The following is a 26,173-nucleotide window of genomic DNA, read 5'->3' as shown; positions in this document are numbered from 1 at the left end:
TGCTCTTACACAGCTACACTACAGATTTTAACACTTTAGCACTGCCAAACAAAGTAAAACACATAAAAAAGCTACTTAGTAATTTATATCAATATATTTTTTGAATGTAATTATTCTGGGGGATATTTCACTAATGTTATTATTGTGAATACTTTGGCCTTTTTGTGTACTGAATGCCATATGTAGTGGATTTTTAGATAGTTACACCAATAGAAGAAGCTGCTCTCAGCTGCTCTTTTATTCCTAAAAACATAGAAGCCAGTGTTTATTCAATTACCATTATTACTTTATTTTGTAATTACAGTAGTAGTTCTTAAGTAGTTTTGTAAGTACAGAATACGATTTCAGCTCATTTTTTCCCACTTAACTAAAATTAATTTTCTTTCCTTCCAGTTTAATTTTTCACTTAATCTTAGTATACTATAATAATCTTACAGCCAACATGCCTTCAATCTGTCATGCACATGTGTTCTTACATTGTACATTGTAAACCTTTTAGTTAATCAACACTGTTATTTTCTACTGAGACTTTTATTATAACATTCTCTAGATATTATTTAATAAACGTGCTAATGTCACTAAATGTCAAATGTTAAATATTATGCATGTAGGCTATTTAAAAGTTGAACAATGGGCAATTTAGCAATGTATATCCTCTTGGTGAGCAATTGTAAAATTATTGGGATAATATTAAACAGATTAGCACATAACGACAACAAAAATAGTACTAATAGTTATTATTATTATAATGTCTTAAAGGTATTCATCTTTTTCTTGTGCAAGTAACAAATTCAAATATTCAAGATACTGCTTTTGTAGACTTTGATGTTTAAAATCCATTTGTACTTTTCTGTGAATCTAGTGCAACCTAGTGGTTACACATGTGTATAACTATCAAACTCCCACAATTCCGCTGGATAGGCTTCCTTTTAAATATTCATTAACACGAATTAGGAGAGAGAAAATGATCCTCCTCAGGTTTTCAAGAGAAAATTAAACCAACCTACCATCGATGATTTCATCCTTCACTTTGTGCAATTCACGAAACACCTCTTCCAATATTTCCTGTTGAAGCACAAACGGGTAACTCGTAAAACATCACAAAATTGATTGCTTTACCGTGGAAACGAGCTTATACTTTTAACAAAATAGCAAAACATTTTGCTGGGTAACGCTTTCTTTACCTGTTTCATTCTATCGAGGTCTAACGAGTCTGTGTCGCCACCACTCCCCGCAGGTCGTGCCCTGCGTAACACAAAATAATTCTCTGTCACACTAGCCGTTACTGTATTGCTTCACAGTGACAAGCTGTGGGGATTCCCTTTCTCACCTCGAAGCCATTGCCCTGTCTGCAGAGTTTGCTCGGTCCCAGGGCTTCTTTGCTCCGTCTAGACGACAAAGGAAAAAGATCAGATAAAAAAACGAGAGAGAAAAAAAGTCATATATGCATTTCTGGATTCATCATTGCTCTGAAATCCCATTTGTTATCAGGATTTTTAGAAACTTGTAATAGCTCTACTATCATGAGAAACTGTGATACCACACCTAAATAAAACCAAAATAGCTCTGTGACAATAAAGTAACTAATGAAGTTGCTGGTGAGTGTCTATTTAAAAAAAAAAACTTAACTCCACACTTCTGTACACATGTTAAAAGTTATTCTTTCTTTCTCTTAGAAATATTTGTGGATCTGCTTCTAATATTTGTACTTTTCTGTCCCACACTTTAGATAAAATATAAAACCCCCTTTTTCATGTGTTTCAAACGTGGTTTGTAACTGCATTTAGTTTTCTTACCTGTGGCGTTCTGTCCACTCCGAGTGCTGGGCGACGGAGAATTTGGGTCATCCTAGAGAAGCACAATGAAATCGGTAAGCATCACTCACAATACCACAAATGCTATTATCCTGGTTAGCGAGCCAGCAGTTTGATGCAGAATATTCCACAAATATCAGTCTCACCTGTGTGAAACCAGGCTTCTTTAATCTGATTTTCTTGTGATTAATGATTAGCACTGAGCTTTTATCATCATTTCTTGATGTTTCCATCACAACACAAATGATAACAATGATCATTATCACGCTTCTATAATCAGCATCAACATTATCCTGATCCCTGCCTAAACCATTACCCTAATTATCACCGTAAATCACAGAGCGAGCAGTGCGCAGCTTCATGAATTGCAAACCATCTCCGTTTCGCACGCACTTACATTTTGGCTGTCCTCGGGCTTCTCTGAAGCTGCTTTCCTTCTGGAAGAAAGAAAAAGCCTCAAGTGAGAAAAAGGAATTTCATTGAAATTCCAGAATGAACTAAACACTAAAGATTTCAGTGACCAGTTGTATCTAATATAGCTACAGTATGTGAGTGAAAAACACTTTTGGCCTGTATTGATCTGACCTTCGTGCCAACAGAGCATTCATCTCCTCCATCAGTCCTCCACTCCCCCCACTTGTTCGGTTAGCTTCATTTTTGGCACCTGAAGAGCTGTCATCAGGCTGAAGAAAGCAGAGGAAAAAGACGACAACTGTGCGTTACTCCCTGCTATGTGCAAATCATGAACATTTTAAAGTATGTCAGTCAAATTTGAAGGAGATAATCCAGCTATATTCCGCATGGTTTACAGAAATTTCATCCAAACATCATAAAGTGTTGCCTCACTCTTTGAACACGGCGTAGTTTGGCTCCAGCAATCATAGCCGCAAGACCCGTCGGCGCAGAGGGCTCATCCCCGTGGCTTCCTCCGCCTAAGGGCAGTGGAGGAGGGAGAGGAGGTTGTGGTGCCCCTGCTGATGGTGGCGGCGGGCCTGGCGGTGGTGGAGGAGGAGGTGGACCGCCCATGTTCACCGGTGGAGGTACTACTGGTGGGGCAACGGAAAGCACAGCAGGATGGCCTTGGAAAGGAGAACCTAGAAGAAAAGTGCAGCGAGTGATTGAAACTCGGTCGCTTTGTGCAATATTTATCCGCACTTACACCTGTGTGGGTTCAGATGCACTTAGGCGAAGACGCAGACCGTTTTTAGATGAATGAAAGAACTGTTTTTACCAGCTGAACTTTAGCTGACCTGTGCATTTCGTGTGAGTACCTGAGTTGGAGGACCGTCGCTCCCGCTCCATGTGCGCCTGCATCTGCTGCTGCTGCTGCTCCATCATTTGCCTGCAGGGACAGGAAGGATCACAGCTGCTCACTTAGTATCAAAAATGTCAAATCTTATCCTAAAATCTGACAATTTACCCACCTACAGAAAGAGTTCAGAAAACCATCGCACAGTGATAGACAGCACTAGGATCACCATTAGGTTCTGATTTCAAATGTTCCAACTGCTTGATCCAATATTTATCAGATATTAAAGCTCCACACGTGTAACTTCTGTTGGGTTATTTCTTCTTAAGTCATAATCATTGTTTGTGTCAGGTATTTTCTGTCACAGCCCCTGGGTTTGGAGTTTGGTATTCTTCCATAAGATTTGGATTATGGGATGGTTTTTACTATAGTTCCTTTTTTAAAAATGTATTTATAGTTTAGTTTTGTTTCATGTTTGTTTCATTATCATTCCAGGATGTTGAGTTCCTATTAAGTTTTGTATTCTGATCTACATAATATGTGTTTTCTTGTTGGTTCCTATATGATGATGTTTAGTTTTTAAGGATCCTTGGTGTTTAGTTATTGTTAAACTGGAAAGGTAGTTTCTGTCAGCGTTTAGAGTTTGTTGCTTATATCTGATTCCCTGTATTTTGGTTTATTTCTCCCACCACCGCCAGTATTGCTGTGTGTGTGTGTTAGTTAGTGGCTCAGTATTTAGTTAGTTTCTTCCTGTTTTACTTTGTTAGTTTGTGTCTCTTTTACTTCTCATGTGTAATTACCTTGATTGGTTCCAGCCGTGTCTCATTAACCTGATGTGTCCACTTCCTATGATTACATAATGTGTGTATAAATAGTCCTTCCCTGCCATTGAGTCTTTGTCAGTGTCTTTCTGTCATTTGTGTGCTCCCTGTGGTTCCTTTCTAGTTGCTGGACTTAATTTTCTGCATTACCTAAATAAAATGTTTGTTTTTTGTTGACTAAGTTTGTCTCTGTAGTTTGTATTTGGGTCCTCAGTTTGCTAAACTATAACATTTTTTAGCAGGAACTGATAGTTGTGATATGATGTTAGGAAAGTGCTTCCTATACATTTTAAGAAGCCACAGAATTGCATGACCAGCAGAGTTTTGTGTTATCCAGGAGACTTTATGGTTAACCCACAATTTTCTGTAATATGAAACTCACATTTTACTGTATTTTGCAATGGTAACTTTTACTCTGAACCTAACCTGGTCTGGAGCAGGTTATGTTCCAGATTAGAGATCAGCAGGTATGATATCACCATGTAGCAACCAATCAGTTTTCCCAAAAAATAATGTCAACATTCCTGGAAGATCCCATTAACCACTGGTGCTGGAGCTGAAAGAATAAAAACTAAAACTGTCTTTTAAACATTAATTTAATAAAAGCTCTTATAATCCATCATATTCTCCCATGTCTTAAGGACAGAGTTGTGCTATTCATAAGTCTGTTAACTTATAGAGTTGGCATTTGTTGTTCTTTTTTAGCTTAAAACAGGCTAAAAATTAATATCATAGACCTGTCTTATCCAGTCTTACTGACAAAACCACTTAAAGCACCCACAAATTCATACAGAGCTTTTAATATTAAACTACTCTCATACACACTCACACCACAGCAGCTGTGTTACTTTCAGTCTGCTTAACCTCTTCATGTTTTAAAAAAAAAAACCTATATATATTTTTTTAATCTTTGTCAAATCAGCTGATAAACAGCTTCATGTGTGCGCTTAGCTGAACCCAGGTAACTCTGGGCATAGAAAACTCGCTTGATAGTGCGTGGCCCAGGTGAGCTCTTTGGAATCACATCGGAAATGAGGCAAAACGACACAAAACAGTGTAATTATTTGAAACATGTTTTTTCTTTGGAGTTTTAACTAAAAGTCACTAATTTAATTGCTGTTGTTTAGTATAAAGTCTAATGAGACCACTGTACAAACTGCACTCAAGCTCTAGCAGATGGTGAGTTTTTCTCGCATGCTGTCACCGTAAGTGAGTCAGAGGTTTGAAATCACATCCCAACATGGTAACACTTAACACAATGATGGACACAAAAACCTGTTTGGTTACTAAAAAAATCGACTCAGAAATACCTGATTTCACAAATACTCCCCCAATAACTTAATTGCTCTGCACTTTCCAGAGGAACAAATGAATTACTACTAAGCATTCACTTTACTTGAGGTAATGGCGAGGTAATGAGGAACCACTGAGATCTGCTTAATAAGATACATGAATGAACACCATTCGGGCTTTGTATTAGTTATTCATTAAGGACTCATGAAGAAAGTGAAGAGCTATATTATATTTACAGATAATTATTAACTAATTATTACCCAATGAGCCACAATTATCTTCCAGCTGGGTCTTTAATAAATAATCATCTACTGTACAGCCCTTGATTAGGGGTAATTATGAAGGTGCTGATGAATGCCTCAAGAACAGATCACTCCTGATTTGTTCTTCACCTGCTCTTTAGTAAGTAAACAAGTTTTTATGTCTTATATCGTAGAGTGTGACCATCTCCTGCTCCTCATCCATCCTCGATCTCTATCCCTCCTATCTCATTACATCTCTTTCTTTGATTTTAGGAGATATGTGTGTCACGACTCATGAGAGAGGCAGGAGGCAACTCGAGGGCAGAAAGTGGAACTTTCCAGATGTGCGTTGGACAGGAGTGCTGAGGCAGCAACCTGTCTGATGTGACAGCAGCATGCACACAGCAGGAGCAGAGGTGCTTAGCAAACAACGGTTCTCTGAAATTAATTTGCATCCGCTGACCGGCACGCAAACGCACGCAATCTCCCCTCACAATCGCAGACATAATCCTTTGTGGCAGAGGAACAGTTCATCCCACATGGGGATCAGACAGAGCCATAATGCCCTTCATATTTGTTCTCTTAAGTACTGGCATTTGGCATTTAGATGAACCAGCAGGCGGAGCTGAAATAAGTTTAAAAACAGCAACAAAGACCTCGTTGTGTCCGAGTCTGTCTCTGAAGTGGAGAGAGGAACAGCAGGCGCAGTGGAAGAAATGCAAGCCACAGTGTAAACCGTGGAAATGGCCTTAAGGGTCATTTTGAATACTGCTCATCCACTACTTTGGATTCTTTAATCTGCCACTATGATTTAGAAAACGGGGACTACTTGTGTTTTAGCCATTACTGTAAAGCTCTCAGTCTTTATCATTGTGACCCACTGGAAGGTAGGAGGGATACAGAGGACAGGAGGAGGGGAGGGATGAGTTTCAGTTCACAGGAGGCTGCGTTTACTACTCTAATCCTCAGACACCAGTTCATCACTGGTTTGGAGATAAATCGGCAAAATGTCAAGAACACAAGAAGAATACATGAGCTCTGAACAGAGAAGAGAATCTGTGATCATTCACTAAAAATCTTCTTTTCATGGATGATCAGATACTTTTTAATTTTCTCCCACTTTTTTGGCACCACAGTTCATTCAGATCATTATTCTGATTGCAAAAGCTGCCAGACAAGGTGGGCTTAAAAACAAATGAATAAATAAATAAATAAATAAAAAATCTGCTAGCAGGGGTTCATGTTACATAGAGCGCCTTGCAAAATTTAAGAAGGAGAAAACGTCTTTTTTAAACGATACCTTGCTCTCTGAGCTTCTATCTCATCTGAAGTCGGTCCATTCTGGACTTGGCGCTGGAGAGCTGGACCTAAAGATGCAAATGAAAGCAGAAAGAAAGAAAAAGACAGAAAGAATGAAGCTGACCTTAATGTTTCATTATCAGCACTATTATGTCAGTTAAAATTAGTGCCAGTCAAGATAATTAACTATAAAATCACAAGGAATTTAACGGCGGTTGATCATTATATCCTCTCATTTCCATAATAAGTAATGTGCAGTGAAAAGCATAATAATCCCCGACTCCATGTAAATGAGCTTAAACTCATTCATGCACTTTTACTGTTGAAGAGGAGCAGAAGATGTCCTGCTGCAGCGCTGTCCTTCTGTTTACTCCTGCGCTCTTTTAGAGACAAGTCATTTGATTCGTAATGCTGCAGTGAGGCGACATCTGAGAGCGGCCTTCTCGTAAATTTTTAAATTCACAGAAATGTCAATATGAGCACAAACGCATGCAAGCGCACAAACAAATGTCAGCCAGAGCCCCACGAGTATTTCTGGGGAGAAATACAACTTGCCGACGGGTTTATGCATCACCAAAACTAGAAACAGAGCGGCTGAGCGAGGTCTGGAGAGTGTCTGAGCTGCTCTTTCTAAACAGATGAACCTAATTGAGAACAGAGGAAATTCTGTCAGCTGTGGTTACAAACTCAGTAAAAACAAAACATTGTGGCATCTCCTTTGGTGGATGAGGCTCAAAATCAAATATACTGTATGTGAGAGTCATTATTGTCTGAGCTACAAGGGTTTTGGTGCGTAATCCTTTTACCACCATAAGTGAGATCTGCAGATAGAGCCAGATAGGAAATGCAATTAATTGAATACATGATAAGACTTCAACTTGTCAATGTCAATGATGTTCTCATGACTGAATTCCTCTGGATTAAGGAAGTAAGTAAGGAGGAATCTTGTGGTGTTTTAATGGTCACTTTTTGGTTGATTTATGATCGCTTCCCTTAAAACCTAATCAAGAGTTGTAAAAGTGTTTGAAATAGGCATAAAACTCTATAGACCATGTTCCCTTTTGTCTATGTAAAGATGTCCCTTACATGACAGTTTTATGGCTCTACATAGTCAGCCTGTTTTCAGGGTCACTGCTCACTGAGGTTTCTCTCCACTGCTCACATCTCTAATGGAATAGACTCTGGCTGATGGTGCTAATGGCTGCTATTGATCAAGTAACAGAAACCCAAAAATACCACGATGGCAGAAGCCCTGAGTCATACCTACTATCAGACACCCGTCCTACACACATGCACGGTGTTTGATCTTAGATCCTAATGTTATATTTTTAGAATCCAGGTTTTGTCCAGAACAGGTTTAGACCCAACAAAATTTAATTTACTAATAAATGCCCGTGCATGCTTGGCCTGTTTGTGGTGTTGCATGTGAAATTAAAATGCATTTTTATTAGGTGTCATATAAAACAAACAATGTAAACAATTTTAGCCCAATGCTAAGTGGCTGATGGGCAACCTGACGGCATCATAATATATACCTGAAGTTTTAAAGCTATAAGTGAGATGTTACTGTAATGAAATAAAAATCATATGGTGCTTCTATAAGGTGTTACAGGTTCATAAATGCTAAAAACAGGTTATTTTAGCCGACTGCTATGTAGTTGCTAGGCAACATGAAGACATCACAATATCTGATGTAGATAAGAACCTTCAGGGAAGGAGTTGGCAGACAACCAACCCAACACACAGACAGACAGAGCTTTTTGTGAATTATAGTGACCTGCTGAACTCCTCTCCCTGTCTCTAAAGGAGAGGCCAGCTGCCCTTCAGATACAGCTCATTTCTGCAATCTCGTTCTTTTGGTCACTACCCAGAGTTCATGACCACAGGTAAGGGTAGGGACGTAGATCAACATGTAAATCGAGAGCTTTGGACCGGTACAGCATTGAATTGAACTGAACTGAACCTCAAACCAGCAGTTTTTGTTTGACAAATTAATGACTTAAGCAACAAAACAGGTGTTGGCTGCTGGTTAGACTCCAGCAAGAGACCCAAATCCGCTTTGGGGTTGCTTCAGGAAAGCTCACAACTCTGCCAAATCAAACACGAGGAGCTACCCGCTGTGGGGACCTTTTGTGAAAAGCAAGCAGCTGAAAGGAACTTCTTCATAAATTGGTGTATTACAGTACAGGTGCACAATAACGTGCACAATTCACAAAGATGTTGCTTTAACATCTTTTTGTTTTAACCTATGTGTCACACCGGGGTGCGCCGGTGTATTTTGCAAAGGACCCAAGAGCAGATACTGTAGGAGACGGAACTCAAACCAAAAGCGAGCCTTTAACGCCAAGGTAAAAACAGAAACGACTTTTAAACTGAGAACAGGCTATGAAACTGTGACAAAACTATGAAAGCTACGACGAGACTATGGTGTGGCATAACAGGTGACCCGACAATGAGTGAACAGAAACACACAGACACACAAGGGGTAATCAGGGGGAGTGGAAACACATGAGGAAACAGCTGACATAAATGAACCTAATGACGTCACAGGGAAAGTGAACCTAAACACAATGACAAAGACACACCAGACTCTTTCAAAATAAAGCAGGAAACACTGAGAACATGCAATAATCCAAGAATAAAACTAAAATACATAAAACACTGGGCCGCATATTATATAGCGGCAAATCACAACAACAGTTTCCTCAAGGCGCTTTATATTGTAACGCAAAGACCCTACATACAGAAAAAACCCAACAATCAGACAACACCCTATGAGCAAGCACTTGGTGACAGTGGGAAGGAAAAAACCCCTTTTAACAGGAAGAAACCTCCAGCAGAACCGGGTTTAGGGAGGGGTTATTAACACAAAAGCTTTTCTACATGTTTGAAAAAGGCCACTCACTACAACAGAGTATTGCACTGCTTTAACTGGTAAAAATATTCCATTTGAGTTTGTTTACCTTATTCAGCTAATGATTCCTGACCGACTCTGCCATTTACTGGATTATAATAACACAATAAAAGCCATTATCACACAAAAACTGCACACACAACCTCAAAATCAGAATTGTCATGCAGAGGTTTGGACATAGGCGGGCACACACTGAGTTTTTCTACCTACACGACATGCTGAAGAAGAGAAACCGGCTGCAGCAAACACAGAGGCACTGACAGACCCACTCCCTCCTAACCATCTCTTGCCTTCAGCTCCTCTTCCTACCCCTCCTCCTTTTCTTCTCCATTCATCATCTCCCTCACTATCTCTCTCACTCTCTCACACCTCACCTGCCTGCCTTTCCCTCCTCCTCCCATCCTACCTCACCAACAGTATCATCTGTCATCTTCTTGAAACTAACACCAGGAGAGGCAGCAGCGCAGCGAGAATATCCGCTTAATGTTTCAAAAGGTTGTCTTTGTCTCTAGGCTACACGGCCTAATGCTGCTTAGCCACACAAATATTACAGCGAGATGATCCACGTGCATCCCAGGTTTACATCGAGGCTCAAACATGTGGGGGGCGGGATAAAAAGTACATAAGTAACAAAAGTGTTTTAAAGTTTATTCTTTGGTTGGTGTTTGGGTGTCATGTGACAAGATAGCTGGCTAGTGCTCTAATAAGCTCCAGAACAACAACAGTGGACCCTGTGATTACATTTTGTGTCAGGCTAATTGTTCCAGTGTCAGAAAATAATCTCAATCTTCACATGGCTTCTTCGATTAGTCCACCAATCATTAGCTCCATATAGTGTAATAAAGGAAATCTATATATATATACACACTGTATGCTTATAAATATATACTGGATATAAATACTGTATGTTTATTGCAGATTAAAAAATAAAAACAAATTAAAGGAAATTATCAACAAATATCAACCCCTCTGTAAGCAGCTGCGTCTGCATTGATTTGCTAAGTCTCTGAAGGTCTAGTGGATGAGTGCAAAACCATCCTCCAATAATTCCCTTTAATCAATAGTTGATCAATTAATAGTTTCATATCATACAGGGATTTCTGTGGTGGGCCTGAGAGGTCAGTGACCCTCAAAGTTTAGAGTGTTAATGCAGATGTTCAGTTGGGTGGCTGGAAGCTGACCACAGCATATGACTCGCATCATTTTCTGTATGTCTTCCTGGAATAGACGACTCCTATCATAAATGGATCCTATAGTGATCCGTTTATGGTATAATAATGGTTATTATACCATATATGGTTATTATAATATGGTATAATAATTTATAGAGAGTTGAGAGTTTAAATATTCCCTTTAATTTGTCACCTGTCAGGTCTTACACATAGGTCCTAAAAATGGCTTATTTTGGCTAATACAATTTTATGAAATTTTTAACAATCATATTTTTGTATTATTCCATTAATGACTTATCTTACTTCCAAAATATGAGTTCATTTGGCACTTCTGGTTATCAATCATGTAAAAAACCTACTTTTTACAAGTGACAGGTTACATCTTTCTGTAAAACCCAGAGAAAATAGGCCTTAAAATCATCAAACGGCTGTTTCATAGGTTCCTTTTTGATCCTCTCCTCAGTTATATATCCTACATCATGTAATATTTCCTCTCTAGCTCAAAGTGAAAGCAATTTTAAGGACAAAAGGTCAGGTTTTGACTTCCTTACCACTAGAGGGTGTTAGGCACAAGCAAGGAACACCCATGTTCTGGTTTCAGCTCTACATAGTGTGAAGGTGTCTTATGTAATCAGCTGGAGAGCACGGATATGCAAAAATCAGGTCCTCTGCCATGCTGAGAAATAAAAATACGAAATAACACACCGGCATAAACTAATTTCCTAATTCTCACCCTTGATCACGCACTTGTGCGTAATTACAAAAGTTGATCTGTGCGTGTTATGATACGACCTTTGTGAGCACTGTATCATAGCAAGCTGGTAGCACTGAGATGCTATCAGTCTCTCTATCTGTCAGATGTGTGCATCCTTCCCCAGCGTGTTTGTGCACTTGTGTTTGGCTGCTGTCACTCGAGCCTCTTTGTTCCCCATCCCATGTTATTAGGCAGATGAAAAGATCTGCTCTCTAGAACGGGGCCCGAGGGAGATCTTCTCAATGACTCACTCTAATTAAGAGGCTGGAGGGGACTGCAGGGGGAGACACGCCACTGCTGCTGCTGCTGCTGGAGTAATAACTGGCAAGCTGTGACAGTCACTCTGCCTCTCAGTCGCTCCTCAGTTTACATTTGTCTGTCTCTCTTTCTCACACACATATACACAGAACTCTGGAGGACTGAGGTTGCCTGTCTTGTATGTATAAATTCGTTGCTAAAGTCTTTAAATAGAACCTTTTCACAGCAGACGTTTTGGCTTCCAGCAGGAAAAACACAGATGGAACCAATAACACTGACGACAGCTCTGTTTCCACTGATGTGTCCCAGCAAGCCCTGGTGGGGATCACAATGAAATGCAGCTTATATTAATTAAATAATTACATTTGCGTCTGTCTGCATATCAGATAGCTCTATCTTTGATCTATAATAGATTAAAGAATTAATCTTATTGCTAAGCCCCCAGTGAAGTGATGTCATGACAGATTGATGTGATGATGTCAGAGTCTCTATTGCCCCTTGGAAGACACTGAGAAAGAATTGTGGATCCAGTGTTCTTGTTTTGTTAAAGTAAAATATTTCATATCCATAGATCATATCATATCCATAAAAATGTGCTCATTAATACAGGTACGGAAAGTTGATTCTGTTCATCTGGATGCAGGGTTTTCAGCGTGACAAATATTTCATCAATCCTCCAAGTGACTTATTTAGGCTCAGCCCCAACCTTATAAACAGTGCAGCTGTGTTCCAACCAAAACTATCAATGAGCCACGGGGTCAGCTTCATGATCGCTAACATGCAAACAGTTGTTTCTCCTGCTGAAGACTCCGCATCCAGATGAACAGAGTCAACCTTCTGTGATATTCAGACATCTTCAAGTATGGCTACTATTTTTAGGTCACTTTCCGCAGGAAGCCTTTCCTGCCTCTTCTGTAATTTCACCATGAGTCTCAAACCTGCACATCTTTTATTTCAGCTTGACTGAACTGTCCGTTGCTGAGTCTACGGTTGTTAGGTCTGTGCCATATCGCATCCTCTGCAATGATACAGGTGGAAATTTCTATGTGAAATAAAAATATACTGCAATATCCGAAGTGCTGAAGTGTATCTGAGAGCTCGGATGACAATTTATTACATAAAAGGGAGCTACTCAACAACTTCCAATGAATAGCAGTGCTCTGCAAAATATTTCAGGAAAATCTGTTAAAGATGGAAATGGAAAGAGTGTTTCAGTACATGAGGCACAAACACCCTGAATGCAGGGTACAAACAGCTGATGATATGTGACCAAGTGAATACAGGGTCAGTATTGCCAATACCAATACCGATACTAATACTTTCAACCAATAAAGGCAGCTTATATAAGAGGAAAGCGGCTTCTCATTTAATGACCACAAAATCAGTGTGACTTTTATTTTCAAAAATAATTAGCTAATACAACAAAACACACCTTTGAACTTTTAATGTATTTTGAAACTGGGTTTGTAGGAGACCTGGAATCACTTCGGGCCAGTTTCTGTTGTTTAAATGTGCTTTAGGCAATAAATAAAATAGACGTAACAGTGAATGCAAAAAGGGGCATGTTTGAGGTATATTTTTTAATTTCATGAAAAAATAGTTTATTTAACACAACTGAGTGGGCAACTTAGAGGATAGAAACAAAGTATCAATCCTACGATGCTGGTATCAATCTGATATCAGCATTAGTATCGATACTATCGATATTTAGATTGATCCGTCCACCTCTAGCGGGACCCAAATGTAAGCAAATGATCCCATCAAGCAAAGCTGGAGGCCTTACTAGCTGAACTCCAAACAACAGAAGGAGCAAACAATGGGTGGAATACGTGATAGAAAATCAAGGCGTGGCAGTAAAGACCACACTTCAATGCTTTTCAGCATACTTCTTTCTTTATTCTTGGTTGGTTGTTTCTTACGGTTCCCGGCTGTAGCTTTTCAGCTCGCAGCCACATGTACACAACAACAACAACAACAACAACATTCATTCAGGACCTAATTCACTCTTATATGCAGGGGAGGCGTGACGAGCTGATGCACCTCAGGTGTGTCAGCCTCCCCCGCAGCCGCGCCAAGGCTTTAAGCAGCTACTTAAAAAGCCCGACCCAAGCTCGACCCATGATGTTGTATGTGACAATATCATGCAGGTTAACTTTAGTTATTATTATTGTTAAAGTGTTAAGCAGTCATTTTACACTTTTACTTTGAAATTTCAAGGGTAAACACAATCTGGGCTACTTTTGTGTTCACATTTCAATAGATTCCCACTTAAAATAAGGAAATGTGAAAAAGTTGCTATTTTAAAAAATACTACAAACATCAATAAAGCATTCAGTATTTTTTTCCTATATTTTCTGAAATATCACACATTTTCTTGAAATACTGTGATATGATTTTGCCACTATATCGCCCACTCTTATGGGCTCTGATCCAGCAGTTGTCAGCAGTTGAGCAGCCCACTGTTCAGGGCTACACTCGGAATTTTGCTCGACACTAATTTGCACCACATTATCACTCTACACTTGTACATCAACAATGTAAGGGGGTGGTTATCATCTCTGCTGGTTGATGGAAAGTTCAGGGAGAGCTAATCTCACATACCCATGATGACATGACATTTGAACCCATTTTAACACATGTTCAGCCCTGTTTTGTGAATTAAAAGTGCCGAGTGCTTATCTGAGAGAAATAAAGTGGAGCTAACTGTCGGGTAATAAAATGAAATAAGAAGTCATTCTCCATTTCTCAAGTGTGTGTGTGTATGTGTGTGTATTGTACTGTGGGAAAACACACCTCCATCCTGAGCACTGAGGACATTGAGGGCAAAGAGCATAGCATTGGAGAAGGTGGTGGCCTCCTCCTTGCTGGCGAAGTTGAGGCCATAGACCTGCCTGGCGTCCCTCCACTGGTGGAAGGTTGGTGTGGCCTGGTTGTACTTGAGACCCTTCACTATTGAGTAGTTGATGACCACCTTTGAAAGACAAGGAAGAGGAGAATGCAGGAAAGGCAGTCATCAGTTAGGAAAACACTGGAAACAATTTTGTTTTTATCGGGGAGTTTTTATTTTTCAAGGATATTTCTCTTTGTTTATCTGAAAAACGATTTAAATCCACAGATGGCAGCGCCCATAGACGTACAACACGATCATAACTTGCATTGTTTGGAAGGATTTGTGGATTCTGAATGAGCTGTGTTTTGCGCCACTATAAAGATAAAACATTTTTGTGTCTGAGAGCAGCACAGCTTGTCATTGTGTTTCTCACTTTTATGTTGCTTACATCACGAGCTGTAACTTAGAAGAAACACAGCTGTGAAAAAATGCTGTTGTTTATATCTTGTTTTTCCACAGCTACCCACTGACATCTACTTAACTCTTTGAGCTCTGGGCCATTCTTTTGAGTTTAATTCCCAAATTCACAGTAACATCTGAAGAGAAGAAAAAACAACATCTGTATCGTGTTCTCTTTAATACTTAGTCCCTGCTGTGTGATTTTGTATCCAATTGAGTGAGTTTATTCGATTCAATTTTATTTCTATAGCACCAAATCACAACGACAACTGCCTTAAGGCACTTTATACTGTAAGGTCTCGACCCTAAAATAATACAAAGAAAATAAAGAAAACCCAAACTATCAGATGACCTCCAATGAGCAAGCACTTTGGCAACAGTGGAAAAGAAAAACTCCCTTCTAACAGGAAGAAACCTCCAGCAGAACCAGGCTCAGGGAGGGGCAGCCAGTTGGGGGTGTGGGGAAGAAGACAGGACAAAGACACGCTGTGGAAGAGAGCCAGAGATTAATAATAACTAATAATTAAATGCAGTGAGTGAAAAAGGTGTATTGTTTGTCGTGTTACTTCCTGTTTTATTTTGTAGGTTATTTCCTCAGGTGTTTTTATTTCCTTCACTAGTTTGTCATCTTAATCTTAACTCCACCAGTCCAAGTCTCATTGTCTTAATGCAATCAGCTGGCTGGTGTAGGTTCTGTTAGTTAACCTTTTTCTTAAATGAGTTGTTTAATATTTAACTTTTGAAATGATACTTGATAGCCCTGCAAAAGTCTGACAACCCGTCCAGGGTATACCCCAGCCTCTCGTCCTATGGCAGCTGGTTTAGGCTCCGCTCCCCCAGTCTCCACCACCCCCAAAAGAAGAAAAAAAGAAAAAGTTATCCTTTGGATATTTAATCTCCATTTTCATTTTCTGAATCTTTATAGCTTTTCTGCCACTTTCAGACATCTTTGTAGTTGTCAGTTTTTGATTACTGCTGTGCTTGATAACCCCGCTGTTTACATGTGTTCCGTGTCTTATTGCCAAACACGTCTACGGCAGTGTAAAAGAGCCGAGTGCTAATGAGCTGTTGCTGTTGGAGAGGCTGACAGACGGTGAAGAAGATTTCACTCAAGTCACAGCGGAGGCGGGTGAGCTTTAAGATTTCACAAGGTTTGAAGCACGCACACACACAGACTTTGACTGAAGAAATGTTTAAGACTTTATTGGTTCTCCACTGTTCTCAGATTAAACTCTCCTTCAGTATAGTCAAGTCACAATCCAGACTATTTGCAATCCTCCCACAGCAACAAGTTTACCTCCAGCATCTGCACTTCTTACCTGCTGGTCCTGCAGTTTGACTCCCACCACTCTGAAGGTATTGTTGGCAGTGTTGTGGTAGATGTTGATGCGGCTGAATCCCTGCTGGCCAGGCTTGATGGGCACCCACTTCTTGCTGGTGTCATCGTAGACCATGACAGAGGCCCGCGCCTGGCAGATACTCTGCTCACTGGAGGAGACATTGAAACAAAGACGAGAGAAACAGGGTGAGTTGGTCATATGTGGGCAGCAGAGAGTTTATCAGTTCCAGAGTTAATCCCAAAGCAGCTTTGCCCCTCTTTCTCTTCTTTCTAGTTTGTGGTTTCATTGCTTTAGCTTGTGACTGGACTTAAATGGGTAGTTATAGAAAGAAACAACCCATGAATCAGTAGTGGACCTTGCTAGTGTTTTGGGCAACCTGTAAGCATTTTATTCATCCACAGTTCACCAAGGGAGCATTTCCCTTCTTAGCCCCTCTAGTCTAGATATCAGAAACCACTAAAAATCACATCTAACGTAAGCTGCCACCATCAGACAGAGACGTTATAAAACAATAACTAGGAGTGTTTGATGTCTGCAACATCTTCAATGACATCCTGGCTCCGAAAACCGGCAATAAATATTATGGATACACCAATGAAATAATTAAGTTTGTAATAAACGTGTAATAAATACACTTTTGCCTTTTTTCTGGATATATTTTTCACATTATTTGATTACTTGTTTAGATGTGCAACATAATAAGTTTCCCCAGTAAGAAACTCGATGATGACACTATAAGAAATAATGTGTCCACATCACATGTTTAGGGTTCAGCTCCATAGTCGGCAAAGGAAAGCATTGCACACGAGCACATTGAAAAATATTTCTGCGTTAATGATATGAATGAAATCCATTATATGAATGGATTTGTCCTGAGGAAATAAATTCAAGAGGCTTTATGTTTCAATAGTCACAAGTCAAAAAAAATGGAACCACTGGTTTAGACAGCTGCTGAGTCTTTATCATGTAAAACACTCAGTGGGTCAGGAGGGTGAAAATATTGTCAGCGCAGGAAGAAGAAAGTCAAGCGATCTGTCAACTTTCCTTTAACTGTAAAATCGTGTATTTGTCAGAGGATTTAAGTGAGATAATTATGGCGAACAAGACAACAACTCTGTCTCCTAATCCTGCATTTCACTAATGGTCTAATCCAAATGTAATCAAGCACTTGTCCAGCATCTGCCCATGTTCTTAATGAGGCACGACTGTAATACGTCTGTGTGTGTGTGTGTGTGTGTGTGTGTGTGTGTGTGTGTGTGTGTGTGTGACCTCCAGTGTTAGGTTGGGTTTGCCTGCTCTCCTATCTGATCGCGTTATCACAGCCCCCTAGGTCGTCCTTCTTTCCCTCTTTTCCTCACACACACACACACACACACACACACACACACACACACACACACACACACACACACACACACAGCACACTGTAAATAGCACTGAGCGTGACGATGCACTGTTTACGTTTGCTTCCATGTGTTCTACAGAAAAGGTCATGTGCTCCGTATCTGCACAATATCAATCAAGGTGCCGGTAAAAGGCGATAAATGGAAAAACACAGGAGAGAAAAAGAAACAATTTAGACTTGCAAATGAGATTAACAAGAAGAGTCCCATCTGTGTCTTTGCCTCCTCGCCAAGCTAAAATTAGTGGATCAGGCCTTAAGGCCCTGTGAAAGAGCTGCGTCAGAGAAGAGGAGCAGTGGAGAAAAGAGGGAAAAGTCTTTGCTTTTAGAGTGTGTGAGTGGCGGCAGCATATGGTGCAGATAAGAGTGTATCATACATGATGGTGAGGAAAATACTGATGGGATATTATATGAAGGAACAGGCTGACATTTGGCTTATTTGCCCTGTTGATAATAGATGAGATGATAGATTATCTGAAGTCTAAGTGCAGCGTTGCAGCCTTGAGGTTATTATAAGAGCTTAGCATAAAGACAGATATGAAACAAAAAAATTACAATTACAGTATGGCTATAGCAAAATATTCACTGAAAAAGTTTTCAGTGGGAGAAATGTTTTGTCACTCATTCAAATGACTTTTTCAGACAATGCTATTGACCAGATCTCATACCACAGGCTATACTAAGGGGAAGCTACACCAAGTCTGTATGGTTTACTGAAGATACATAAACAGGGTGCACCTTTAAGACCATTTGTCTGTATGATCAACTCGGTTACCTATAACACCTCAAAGTTTCTGGCTTTGATCCTCAACCTGTTGGTAGGCAGCTCTGAACACCACATCCACAACACTTTGGATTTTGTTGAGAAGATGAGAGATGCAATTATGGAGGAAACAATGGTCTCATATGATGTTACATCTATCTTCACTTGTGTCCAGTCACTGAAGCAGTGGAGGTAGTTCGTAAGAGATTACAGGACGACCCCAACCTCAACAATAGACCAATCTCAGCACTGACCAAGTGTGTTTGATCTTAAAGCTGTGTCTTTATTTGACTTATTTCACATAAAAGTGTGAGTACTACAGGTAGAAACATGTGTTTGCCATATTTTTATAAGATTGGGGAAACCTGCAGTCAGCTGAGACTGAAGAAGTCACTTGGATGAGTGACGAAACGTTTCTCCTACTAAAAACGCTACATCCAGATGAACAGAATCAACTTTTGGGAATGTGCTGCATTACTATTAAGAAAAGTGTTCTGTGTAATATGTGCAATTATTACTTTTTTGAGTAATGACCCCGTCACTAATCACAACAAAGAGAGGAAACACCTACAACATTCACAAACATTTGAACACTCAGCATGTAATTAATTTGCATGAATGTAACGTCTTTGATACGCCGCTTAGGGATGGTGGTGACTCTTAAAGTGGAGCCAATGAGAATCGATAATGGAATCAGAATCGTTAAATCCTTATCAATTCCCACCCTAGTGGCCACGCTTTCAATGATGAGGATGTGCATATCCCGGACAGGGAGGAACACTGGTTTGAGTGGGGAGTCAGGGAGGCCATTTAAAAGGGAAAGACCATCTCTGAATCAAGGCTACATCTTTCACCATCTTACAGTGCTGTGATTGCAGACGTTCCCCAACTCTCTGAATGGTACTGATCGCCACTGATCAATAATCGTGACAATTTGCATATTAATAATCAAGAAACTGAACTCACAGCCCATTGTTAGTAGTGCTGGTTTCAGTCATTATGCAGATGTACTGTTTATAAGATTGGGGAAACCTGCAGTCAGGTATAACTGAAGAAGTCTCTTCGATGAGTGACAAACTGTTCCACTGAAAACACTACGTCCAGAAGAAAGGAATCAGTTTTGGGAGATTTCCTTAACTGGATGATTGTGCGTGCATCAAGATATTATGGCTATAGCTTTAAATAATGAACACAATATGTGCAAATAATTCCTGTTAGCCAAAAGTTTAGTCATAAGAGTGCTCCTGAACACTGTTTCAGACAGTTCTTTATGCCCAATATGGTCATCTCTGTCAGGAAACCTCTGGCTGGAAGTACAGCAACCTCCTACCACTTCCTTAAGCCTTCCTTTCAAGAGGGGCAGCCAATCAGAGAAGAAGATGGCTTAAAGTGGCTTGTTTCAAATATGAGTGTCGTAGGTGGTTTTTGAAGAATTTGTTACCTGTGTTTCCCACATAAAGGTTACCTGGGCAGGGACTAACATTACCACAGTCTGATGGGTTAAACAGAGAATTTTCCAAATAATCGGTAATAACAGGAGCAGCATGTATGAATTGTAAATTGGCAATTCTTAATTTGTGTTGATATTTTACTGTCCAGGCTTTTTCTTAACAAATCCAATGAACACAGCCTGCTATTACCCCTTACTTGCTTCCTTACTGAAGCTAACTGAAGACGATATCCCCACATGTAAACTACCAGATGCTGCATCACCTGTCACTGGACTGACAGCCTGCCAGCAGCGCGCTCTGCACACATGAGGTTCCCCACCATCCAGAGTCTTTAATTCTTTGTTGAGCAGAACAAAGTATCGATAAGTCATCAAATAGTGTCAAACAGCAAGTTTTTTTGTTGTTTTGGTTTTTTTTTTTTTTTGAGTCACCGCCGTAGCATCCCTCACTTAAACCCTCGGGATAAGGGATGCTCGTTGCGAGATAATGTGCCTGACTCGAACAAAAAAACAGCATCAAAGAGCAAACACTTTGATCCAGTAAAGAGAAAAGTACCTTTGGAAATAAAAGCACCAGGATAACACTGGAATAACAGAAACAATACCAGCTCATCTTCTCGTTTACTTCAAAGTGACAGAGCGAGGCAGTGGGAAGAAACTAAAAACTTGCAGGATTAGAATCTATTCAAACAAGATGACAAAGACCATTCAGATCCTGCTCTGCTGCTCGTGTTTTAAGCTGGAGGCATTAATGACGTTCTCTCAGGTTATAGCTTGTTATTCACATGGATGCTGTCTTGCGTTTTAATGCACGCTTGAAATCAGCGCCGGGACCAGCAGGACAATGACGTGGTTAACTTATTTTGGTTAACTCGACCGACTTCTGTTAATTTTTAAAAAGGAGTGCTCGGCTGCCAGTTGAAAACGGCATCAAGGGCCCAGAAGCATGAATAAATGAGGCTCTTGAGCTAAAGGAGGCTTGAGCAGAAAAGCGGAAGAGACGGGGAGAAGAGGATGGAGTGGGTGACATGAAAACAAGTTTTTCCTGACTGACACACACACACTTGCACACATTACACCTGCGCATGCGCACAACTGCAGGAATGTCATGAATAAATAAGATGCTTCTGAATGTACCTTGACAGCACACACTCATGCACACGCGTGCACTCAAAATGCCATCGTCCTGGGTCTGAATGCACCCAGCCAGAGCTACGGCAAATTCAAGCTGACAGGGACAGACAGAGAAATCTCGGAGAGCTGCTCGGGAATCCTCTCCTTCTGTCGCTTCCACAGAAATGGTGCAATATATACAAGTGCAAAGGGTGCTCACTCATTACAGCCTTACGTACAGAGATGATTTTCTTTAGCGTTATAACAGCTCTAGCCGGGTTAGGGTTAGGAAGCTGAAGCTGTAAACAGGCCAAGGTCAGAAATGCTTTCACCCCTCAGTGACTTTGAGTAACGTAACCTTGACAATGATGACTGCACCCATAGGCGACAGGATGCAACATAAACACTGACAGCGACCGGCTCTGGTGTGTTATTGCTGCATCTTTTCTCCCAGAATCCTCTGATGCTGAACTCAAACGAGGCATGCAGCAGAGTCCCGATCTTTAAGGACAGCAGAAAGCTAAATGACTTTAACATTAAATTGCATCACAGAAACTAGAAAATTAGCTTTTGCGCGTGCTTTTTTGGGATCAAGTTAATAAGTCAGCTTGAGTGTCTAAGGCCAGATTAATGAGTGTGTAATGATAAACACATGAATTATTCAGTCACGCTGCTGAATGTTTGCAGGAGTGAAGACTAATTATGCCCCAGAAACACCCATGTATGCCTCCTATTCATTTTCTTCTTTTAAAAATATGGAGAATGTGCCCATTAGGCGCTTTTCCTCTGGGTCTCAGGTCAGGTAAGGGTTAATAAGATGCTTGTCCAGCTCAGTCTTTCACTTTGGTCTTTGGCTTTTCTCACCTCGCCTCTCTCCCACACAGATTTATCTGTTTCTTGAAGATCTGCTCAGCGTGTGAGCGAGTGATTGCTGTTCATAAGCGTTTTGCAGTGATTCTTCATTTAACTCGCACCTGGCTCCGTCACATTTGTGCACCCTAACCTGCAAAGTCAAAGCGTTACGTTCCAAGTGCCAAGCTTCCTGTGTGCTCGCGCTAGATTTACTCTTCTAGCGTGACTCGTCTGATCTGACATGAACAGCAGAACAGCAAAGCTGTCAGACGAGAGGAAATACAGGTATTAAAAAAAACACATATGCAGAGGAGAGGGAAGTATTTTAGATGCTATACACATTAAAAATAAATAAATAAAGCTGAGGCATGAAACATAATTAGCACTTTGATCCTCTCTTTTGCTGATGAATTGCCAAACCACAGGGAGGTGGAAGTTAAATTTAGCACAATAACTGCTCGGTAATGGCATTTTGCATAAGAGCAGAGATTGAATCACTGCTGTGCGAGCTGGTTTTTCTGTCTGAGATGAATAAAATATGCATTTAGGATTTCATCAGACCTTTTTTACCACTGGAATGAATTTTCCATGCTATGAGTCAGCAACCCAAGAAGGGAAACAGCATCTTTTACAGCTGCTGCTAACAGTATAGTATATCTGCAGTATTACTGTCAGTGCACTCTGTCTTTAACTTTTGTGCCACTCTCCCTGTGTGAACTGCCGTCGACACGTTTAGCTCTGAGCATTTGCAATGTGTCAGTTCAGGTTTTGTCCTCAGCAGTAATCTGTGTTGTCAGAAAGTCTTATATATATTTATATGTATATATGTCCCTGTCTCTCTTAGTATACTGGCTGCAGCTCTTACAGTACAACACCCTGCAGTCATCACAACATCAAAGCTATTGTGCTGCTCCACTTTCTGGGGCCTTGCTGCTCAAGGCAGCGGTGCGCTAACAACAAAGAAGAATCTGCCTAAAATAGCTGTAGCTGTATGCAAATTTGTGTGTGCGCACAGTACAGATTTCTATCTAAATCCCTCTATGAAAACTGCAGCAAAGCTAAATTTTCAAAGTGGCTCAAACACTGGCCCCGGCCCTGCAGACTGAACTTTTAAGTTCCTCTCATATTGTGCAAAGATGATTAGATTCACTTCCTCATTCAGGTCATAGGCCTTTGCACAGAGGAGTGATGACACAATTAATGAGGAAACAGTTAAAGTAATGTTTGATGTTTACTGTGAAAGCAATAATCATGTCATACTGTGGGCAAATTTGAGTTGATAGTGATAATATCTGACAAAAAGTGAAAACTAATCTTTAACGAGATGACTCATTCACACTAGAGTAATAAACTAACTAATTCAATGGCTCTGATGTTGCAGCTACCAAATGAGCCCACCTGCACACATCCTTTTTTCTGTCTCATCACTGAGAAGTGTGCATGATCCAGATGTCAATACATTTGTGTCCGCAGTACTTGACTATCTATCTAGCCTTGGAGATGAAGAGGAAGCATGAACAGAAACTTTTTTTTCTTTTTACAACTGACAGTTAATTTGAAATTCAGCCTTTCAAATGGCTAGACAAATGTGACACAGCCGTTTTTGTTCTAGCTACATGTGCAGTGGCTCTATTTCCCAGGGAAGAATAAATGATAATATGTGATCAGGAAGATGTAAGAAAGAGAGGACAAGAGAGGAAGACGAGCGTTTCTTTTCTAAGTTTAGGACTGCTGAGTGGAATCTGATGAACTTGAAATGTAAAATCCTGGATGCAACGATGAGAGATGAGATGAGAGAATTCTGCAACAGAGAGTTTAATGATGGAAGTATAACTTCCAGAGTAACAGGACCTGCTTGGAGAAGATGGCTCATGTTGGGGTACGTGTTGTAGAATGTAGCTGGGTGAATTCATAAAGAGAGGAAACCTCAGAAACAGCAGCAGCAGCACAGGTCAGCTGATCACAACCTGTACACAACAAAAACTCTACAACAAAAAGTGTAGTTTGACTTGTTTCCAAGTAAGTCATTTCCCCACACTGCTCTGCTAGACAAGAACTTAGAGTTCCCCAAACCCACAATATCCCTCTTTAAACCTCGCTTTTAACGACTCCGAGTCATTGCAGACCTGGTCGCTGTCTTCCAAGCCAGCATTCAGAGGCAACAAGATCACAAGTTTATTGCAATTACTTGCAATAATTTTGGTTGTGCCACAATCTCCAAGTACTGCATGCCCTAGTATGATTAAAGTTGTGCTCACTCGTCTAGCAAAATCAAAATTTTAACTTTGCATTGATTGTGAGAAATGAGAAATCGCACGCTAACAGAACAGAACAGCAGTTTTGTAAACTGCATTAGAGATCTCAATGTTGGAAAAACTATTGACTGACTTTTAATTATTGGCATATTCACCCATAAACTTCTTATTTAAATGTAGCTTCATATACAGATTATAAGGAGATATATTAGATTGGATGAAACTTTATTAATCCCTCGGGTGGGTTCCTCCGGAAAATTCAGTTTCCAGTAGCACAGCACCGACAGAAGTTGCATCTTACAGATACAATAAAAGGGAATGACATAAGCATAAATATACCATATATACACATATATAAATACAGAATATATAATATGGATAAATAGGAATACCAGGATGGCATAAGGAGATAAATGGAGGCAAACAAGGGAAAATGCTACTTAATTATGATATATTGTAATAAAATACAGTATTTCTTCAGCTTCAAACAAACTGTATAATAGCTGAGACAACAGCATGTTCCAAACTTTGATTTTCATTATATATAAGTAAAATATCTGACTTTACGTGTAAGATAGAATTAGAAATTGGTCACTTTCATGGCTCAGACGCCTATGTGAAGACGGTCAAAAGGTGCAAAGATATTTTACGTTTTTTGAGTGTCTATGTATGATACAAAAAACACTGTAATAACGCATTTGTCTAATTTTCTTCTGTGCATTCAAACTTTTGATGAATGCGCTCTTTCTTTGTCTTCTGCACATAACAGCAGTTAATCCCATCAAAACTGTAAATTCGTTTCACTCCTCTTGCTCACTGAGGATTTTCTGCACTCTTTTCCTTGCAGTTCACCGAGTTTTGAAAACGATAGCTACAGAACACAATCAAGCAAACTGGATGACACTATAGTCCATGAATGGAAATGTGCTGTCCGGCAGCAGCGACCGTCATTCGGGGATCAAAATGTTCTAAACTGATTTGATGGATTAGCTTCTCCAGTGATGCTGCTGAAGCAGACCAAGAGGCTAATACACGCATAATAAACATCCTGATCACACGCCACCACTGACACAGACTCAGTGCTGTTTTCCAGTAAACAGGGCACTCAAAACACTGCCCACCTCACACTATTGATGCAATCTTTTTTAAGTGCAGTAAAAAGGTACATACACATACTGTAATTGACTGAGGATGACTTTAGTATCAAATGTCAGTGTGTATCTGTGTGTTGGATGTTTAAAGGTGAGGGTTACAGTACATCATGGTGTAGAAATTGGCTCAAACACACAATCTTAGGTGTTTATGAAGCAAATATTGGTTCTCCAATTTGCTGTGCTGCTCCTTATATCCAAAAACAACAGTCGTGTTCACGTAGCCCCTGAACACAGTTCAGAAGCAACCTTGAGAAAAAACAGCCAGGCAAGCAGCTCCATTATTTCCAGACTAAGGTTTAAATCCCTCCAACATTCCTGGCTAATATTACTGTCTGCTGCTCTGGTGACTCTTCCCCATTTCTCCCACTGCCTTACTGGTTTTTAAGGAGATTTATTACACTTGATTACTGGATAAATTAAGGTACTAAAGTTTTTGTTTTCTTTCTATTTGTGGTTAAGTAGCAGAGGAGAAAGGCAGCTTTCAGAAAGTGTCTTTTTGTCCCGCAGGCAGCTGCTTAGGGGGAACAGCCAAATCCCGAGAGTTAGCTGGCAGAACAATCCCCACCACAAATTGTTTGTCTTTTTTTTTTTTGTCTAACTCCTTTACAAAATGCTCTCTGTTCTCATAGACAGGAGAATGATGCAGAATCCTCTGCCTGCGAAGTGGCCAAAAATGGTGCACAATGGAAGTTCTTGTAGAGTGCAAACAAGTATGCGCGTGTATTTCTGCACATGTGAG

The 26,173-nt window shown here is 40.2% G+C and overlaps 1 protein-coding gene across 2 annotated transcripts in view; it reads right to left on the bottom strand.

The window, feature by feature from the left end:
- Nucleotides 1–26,173, bottom strand: part of evlb (Enah/Vasp-like b) — a 50,888-nt gene that overhangs the window by 1,955 nt on the left and 22,760 nt on the right. For both annotated transcript variants that reach the window (XM_005449737.4, XM_005449736.4), the window contains exons 2-12: nucleotides 16,425–16,593; nucleotides 14,610–14,787; nucleotides 6,720–6,786; nucleotides 3,086–3,156; nucleotides 2,661–2,908; nucleotides 2,400–2,497; nucleotides 2,212–2,251; nucleotides 1,797–1,848; nucleotides 1,331–1,388; nucleotides 1,185–1,245; nucleotides 1,008–1,065 (exon numbers count right to left, since the gene is read on the bottom strand). In XM_005449737.4, the coding sequence (XP_005449794.1) occupies nucleotides 1,008–1,065; nucleotides 1,185–1,245; nucleotides 1,331–1,388; nucleotides 1,797–1,848; nucleotides 2,212–2,251; nucleotides 2,400–2,497; nucleotides 2,661–2,908; nucleotides 3,086–3,156; nucleotides 6,720–6,786; nucleotides 14,610–14,787; nucleotides 16,425–16,593 (1,100 nt within the window). The remainder of the gene's footprint in view (nucleotides 1–1,007; nucleotides 1,066–1,184; nucleotides 1,246–1,330; nucleotides 1,389–1,796; nucleotides 1,849–2,211; nucleotides 2,252–2,399; nucleotides 2,498–2,660; nucleotides 2,909–3,085; nucleotides 3,157–6,719; nucleotides 6,787–14,609; nucleotides 14,788–16,424; nucleotides 16,594–26,173) is intronic.

Source organism: Oreochromis niloticus, linkage group LG15, assembly GCF_001858045.2.
Source record: "Oreochromis niloticus isolate F11D_XX linkage group LG15, O_niloticus_UMD_NMBU, whole genome shotgun sequence".
In the NCBI taxonomy this organism is placed as follows: domain Eukaryota; kingdom Metazoa; phylum Chordata; class Actinopteri; order Cichliformes; family Cichlidae; genus Oreochromis; species Oreochromis niloticus.
Note: the sequence above shows the minus strand (reverse complement) of the source record. Positions and strands in the feature narration are given on the sequence as shown.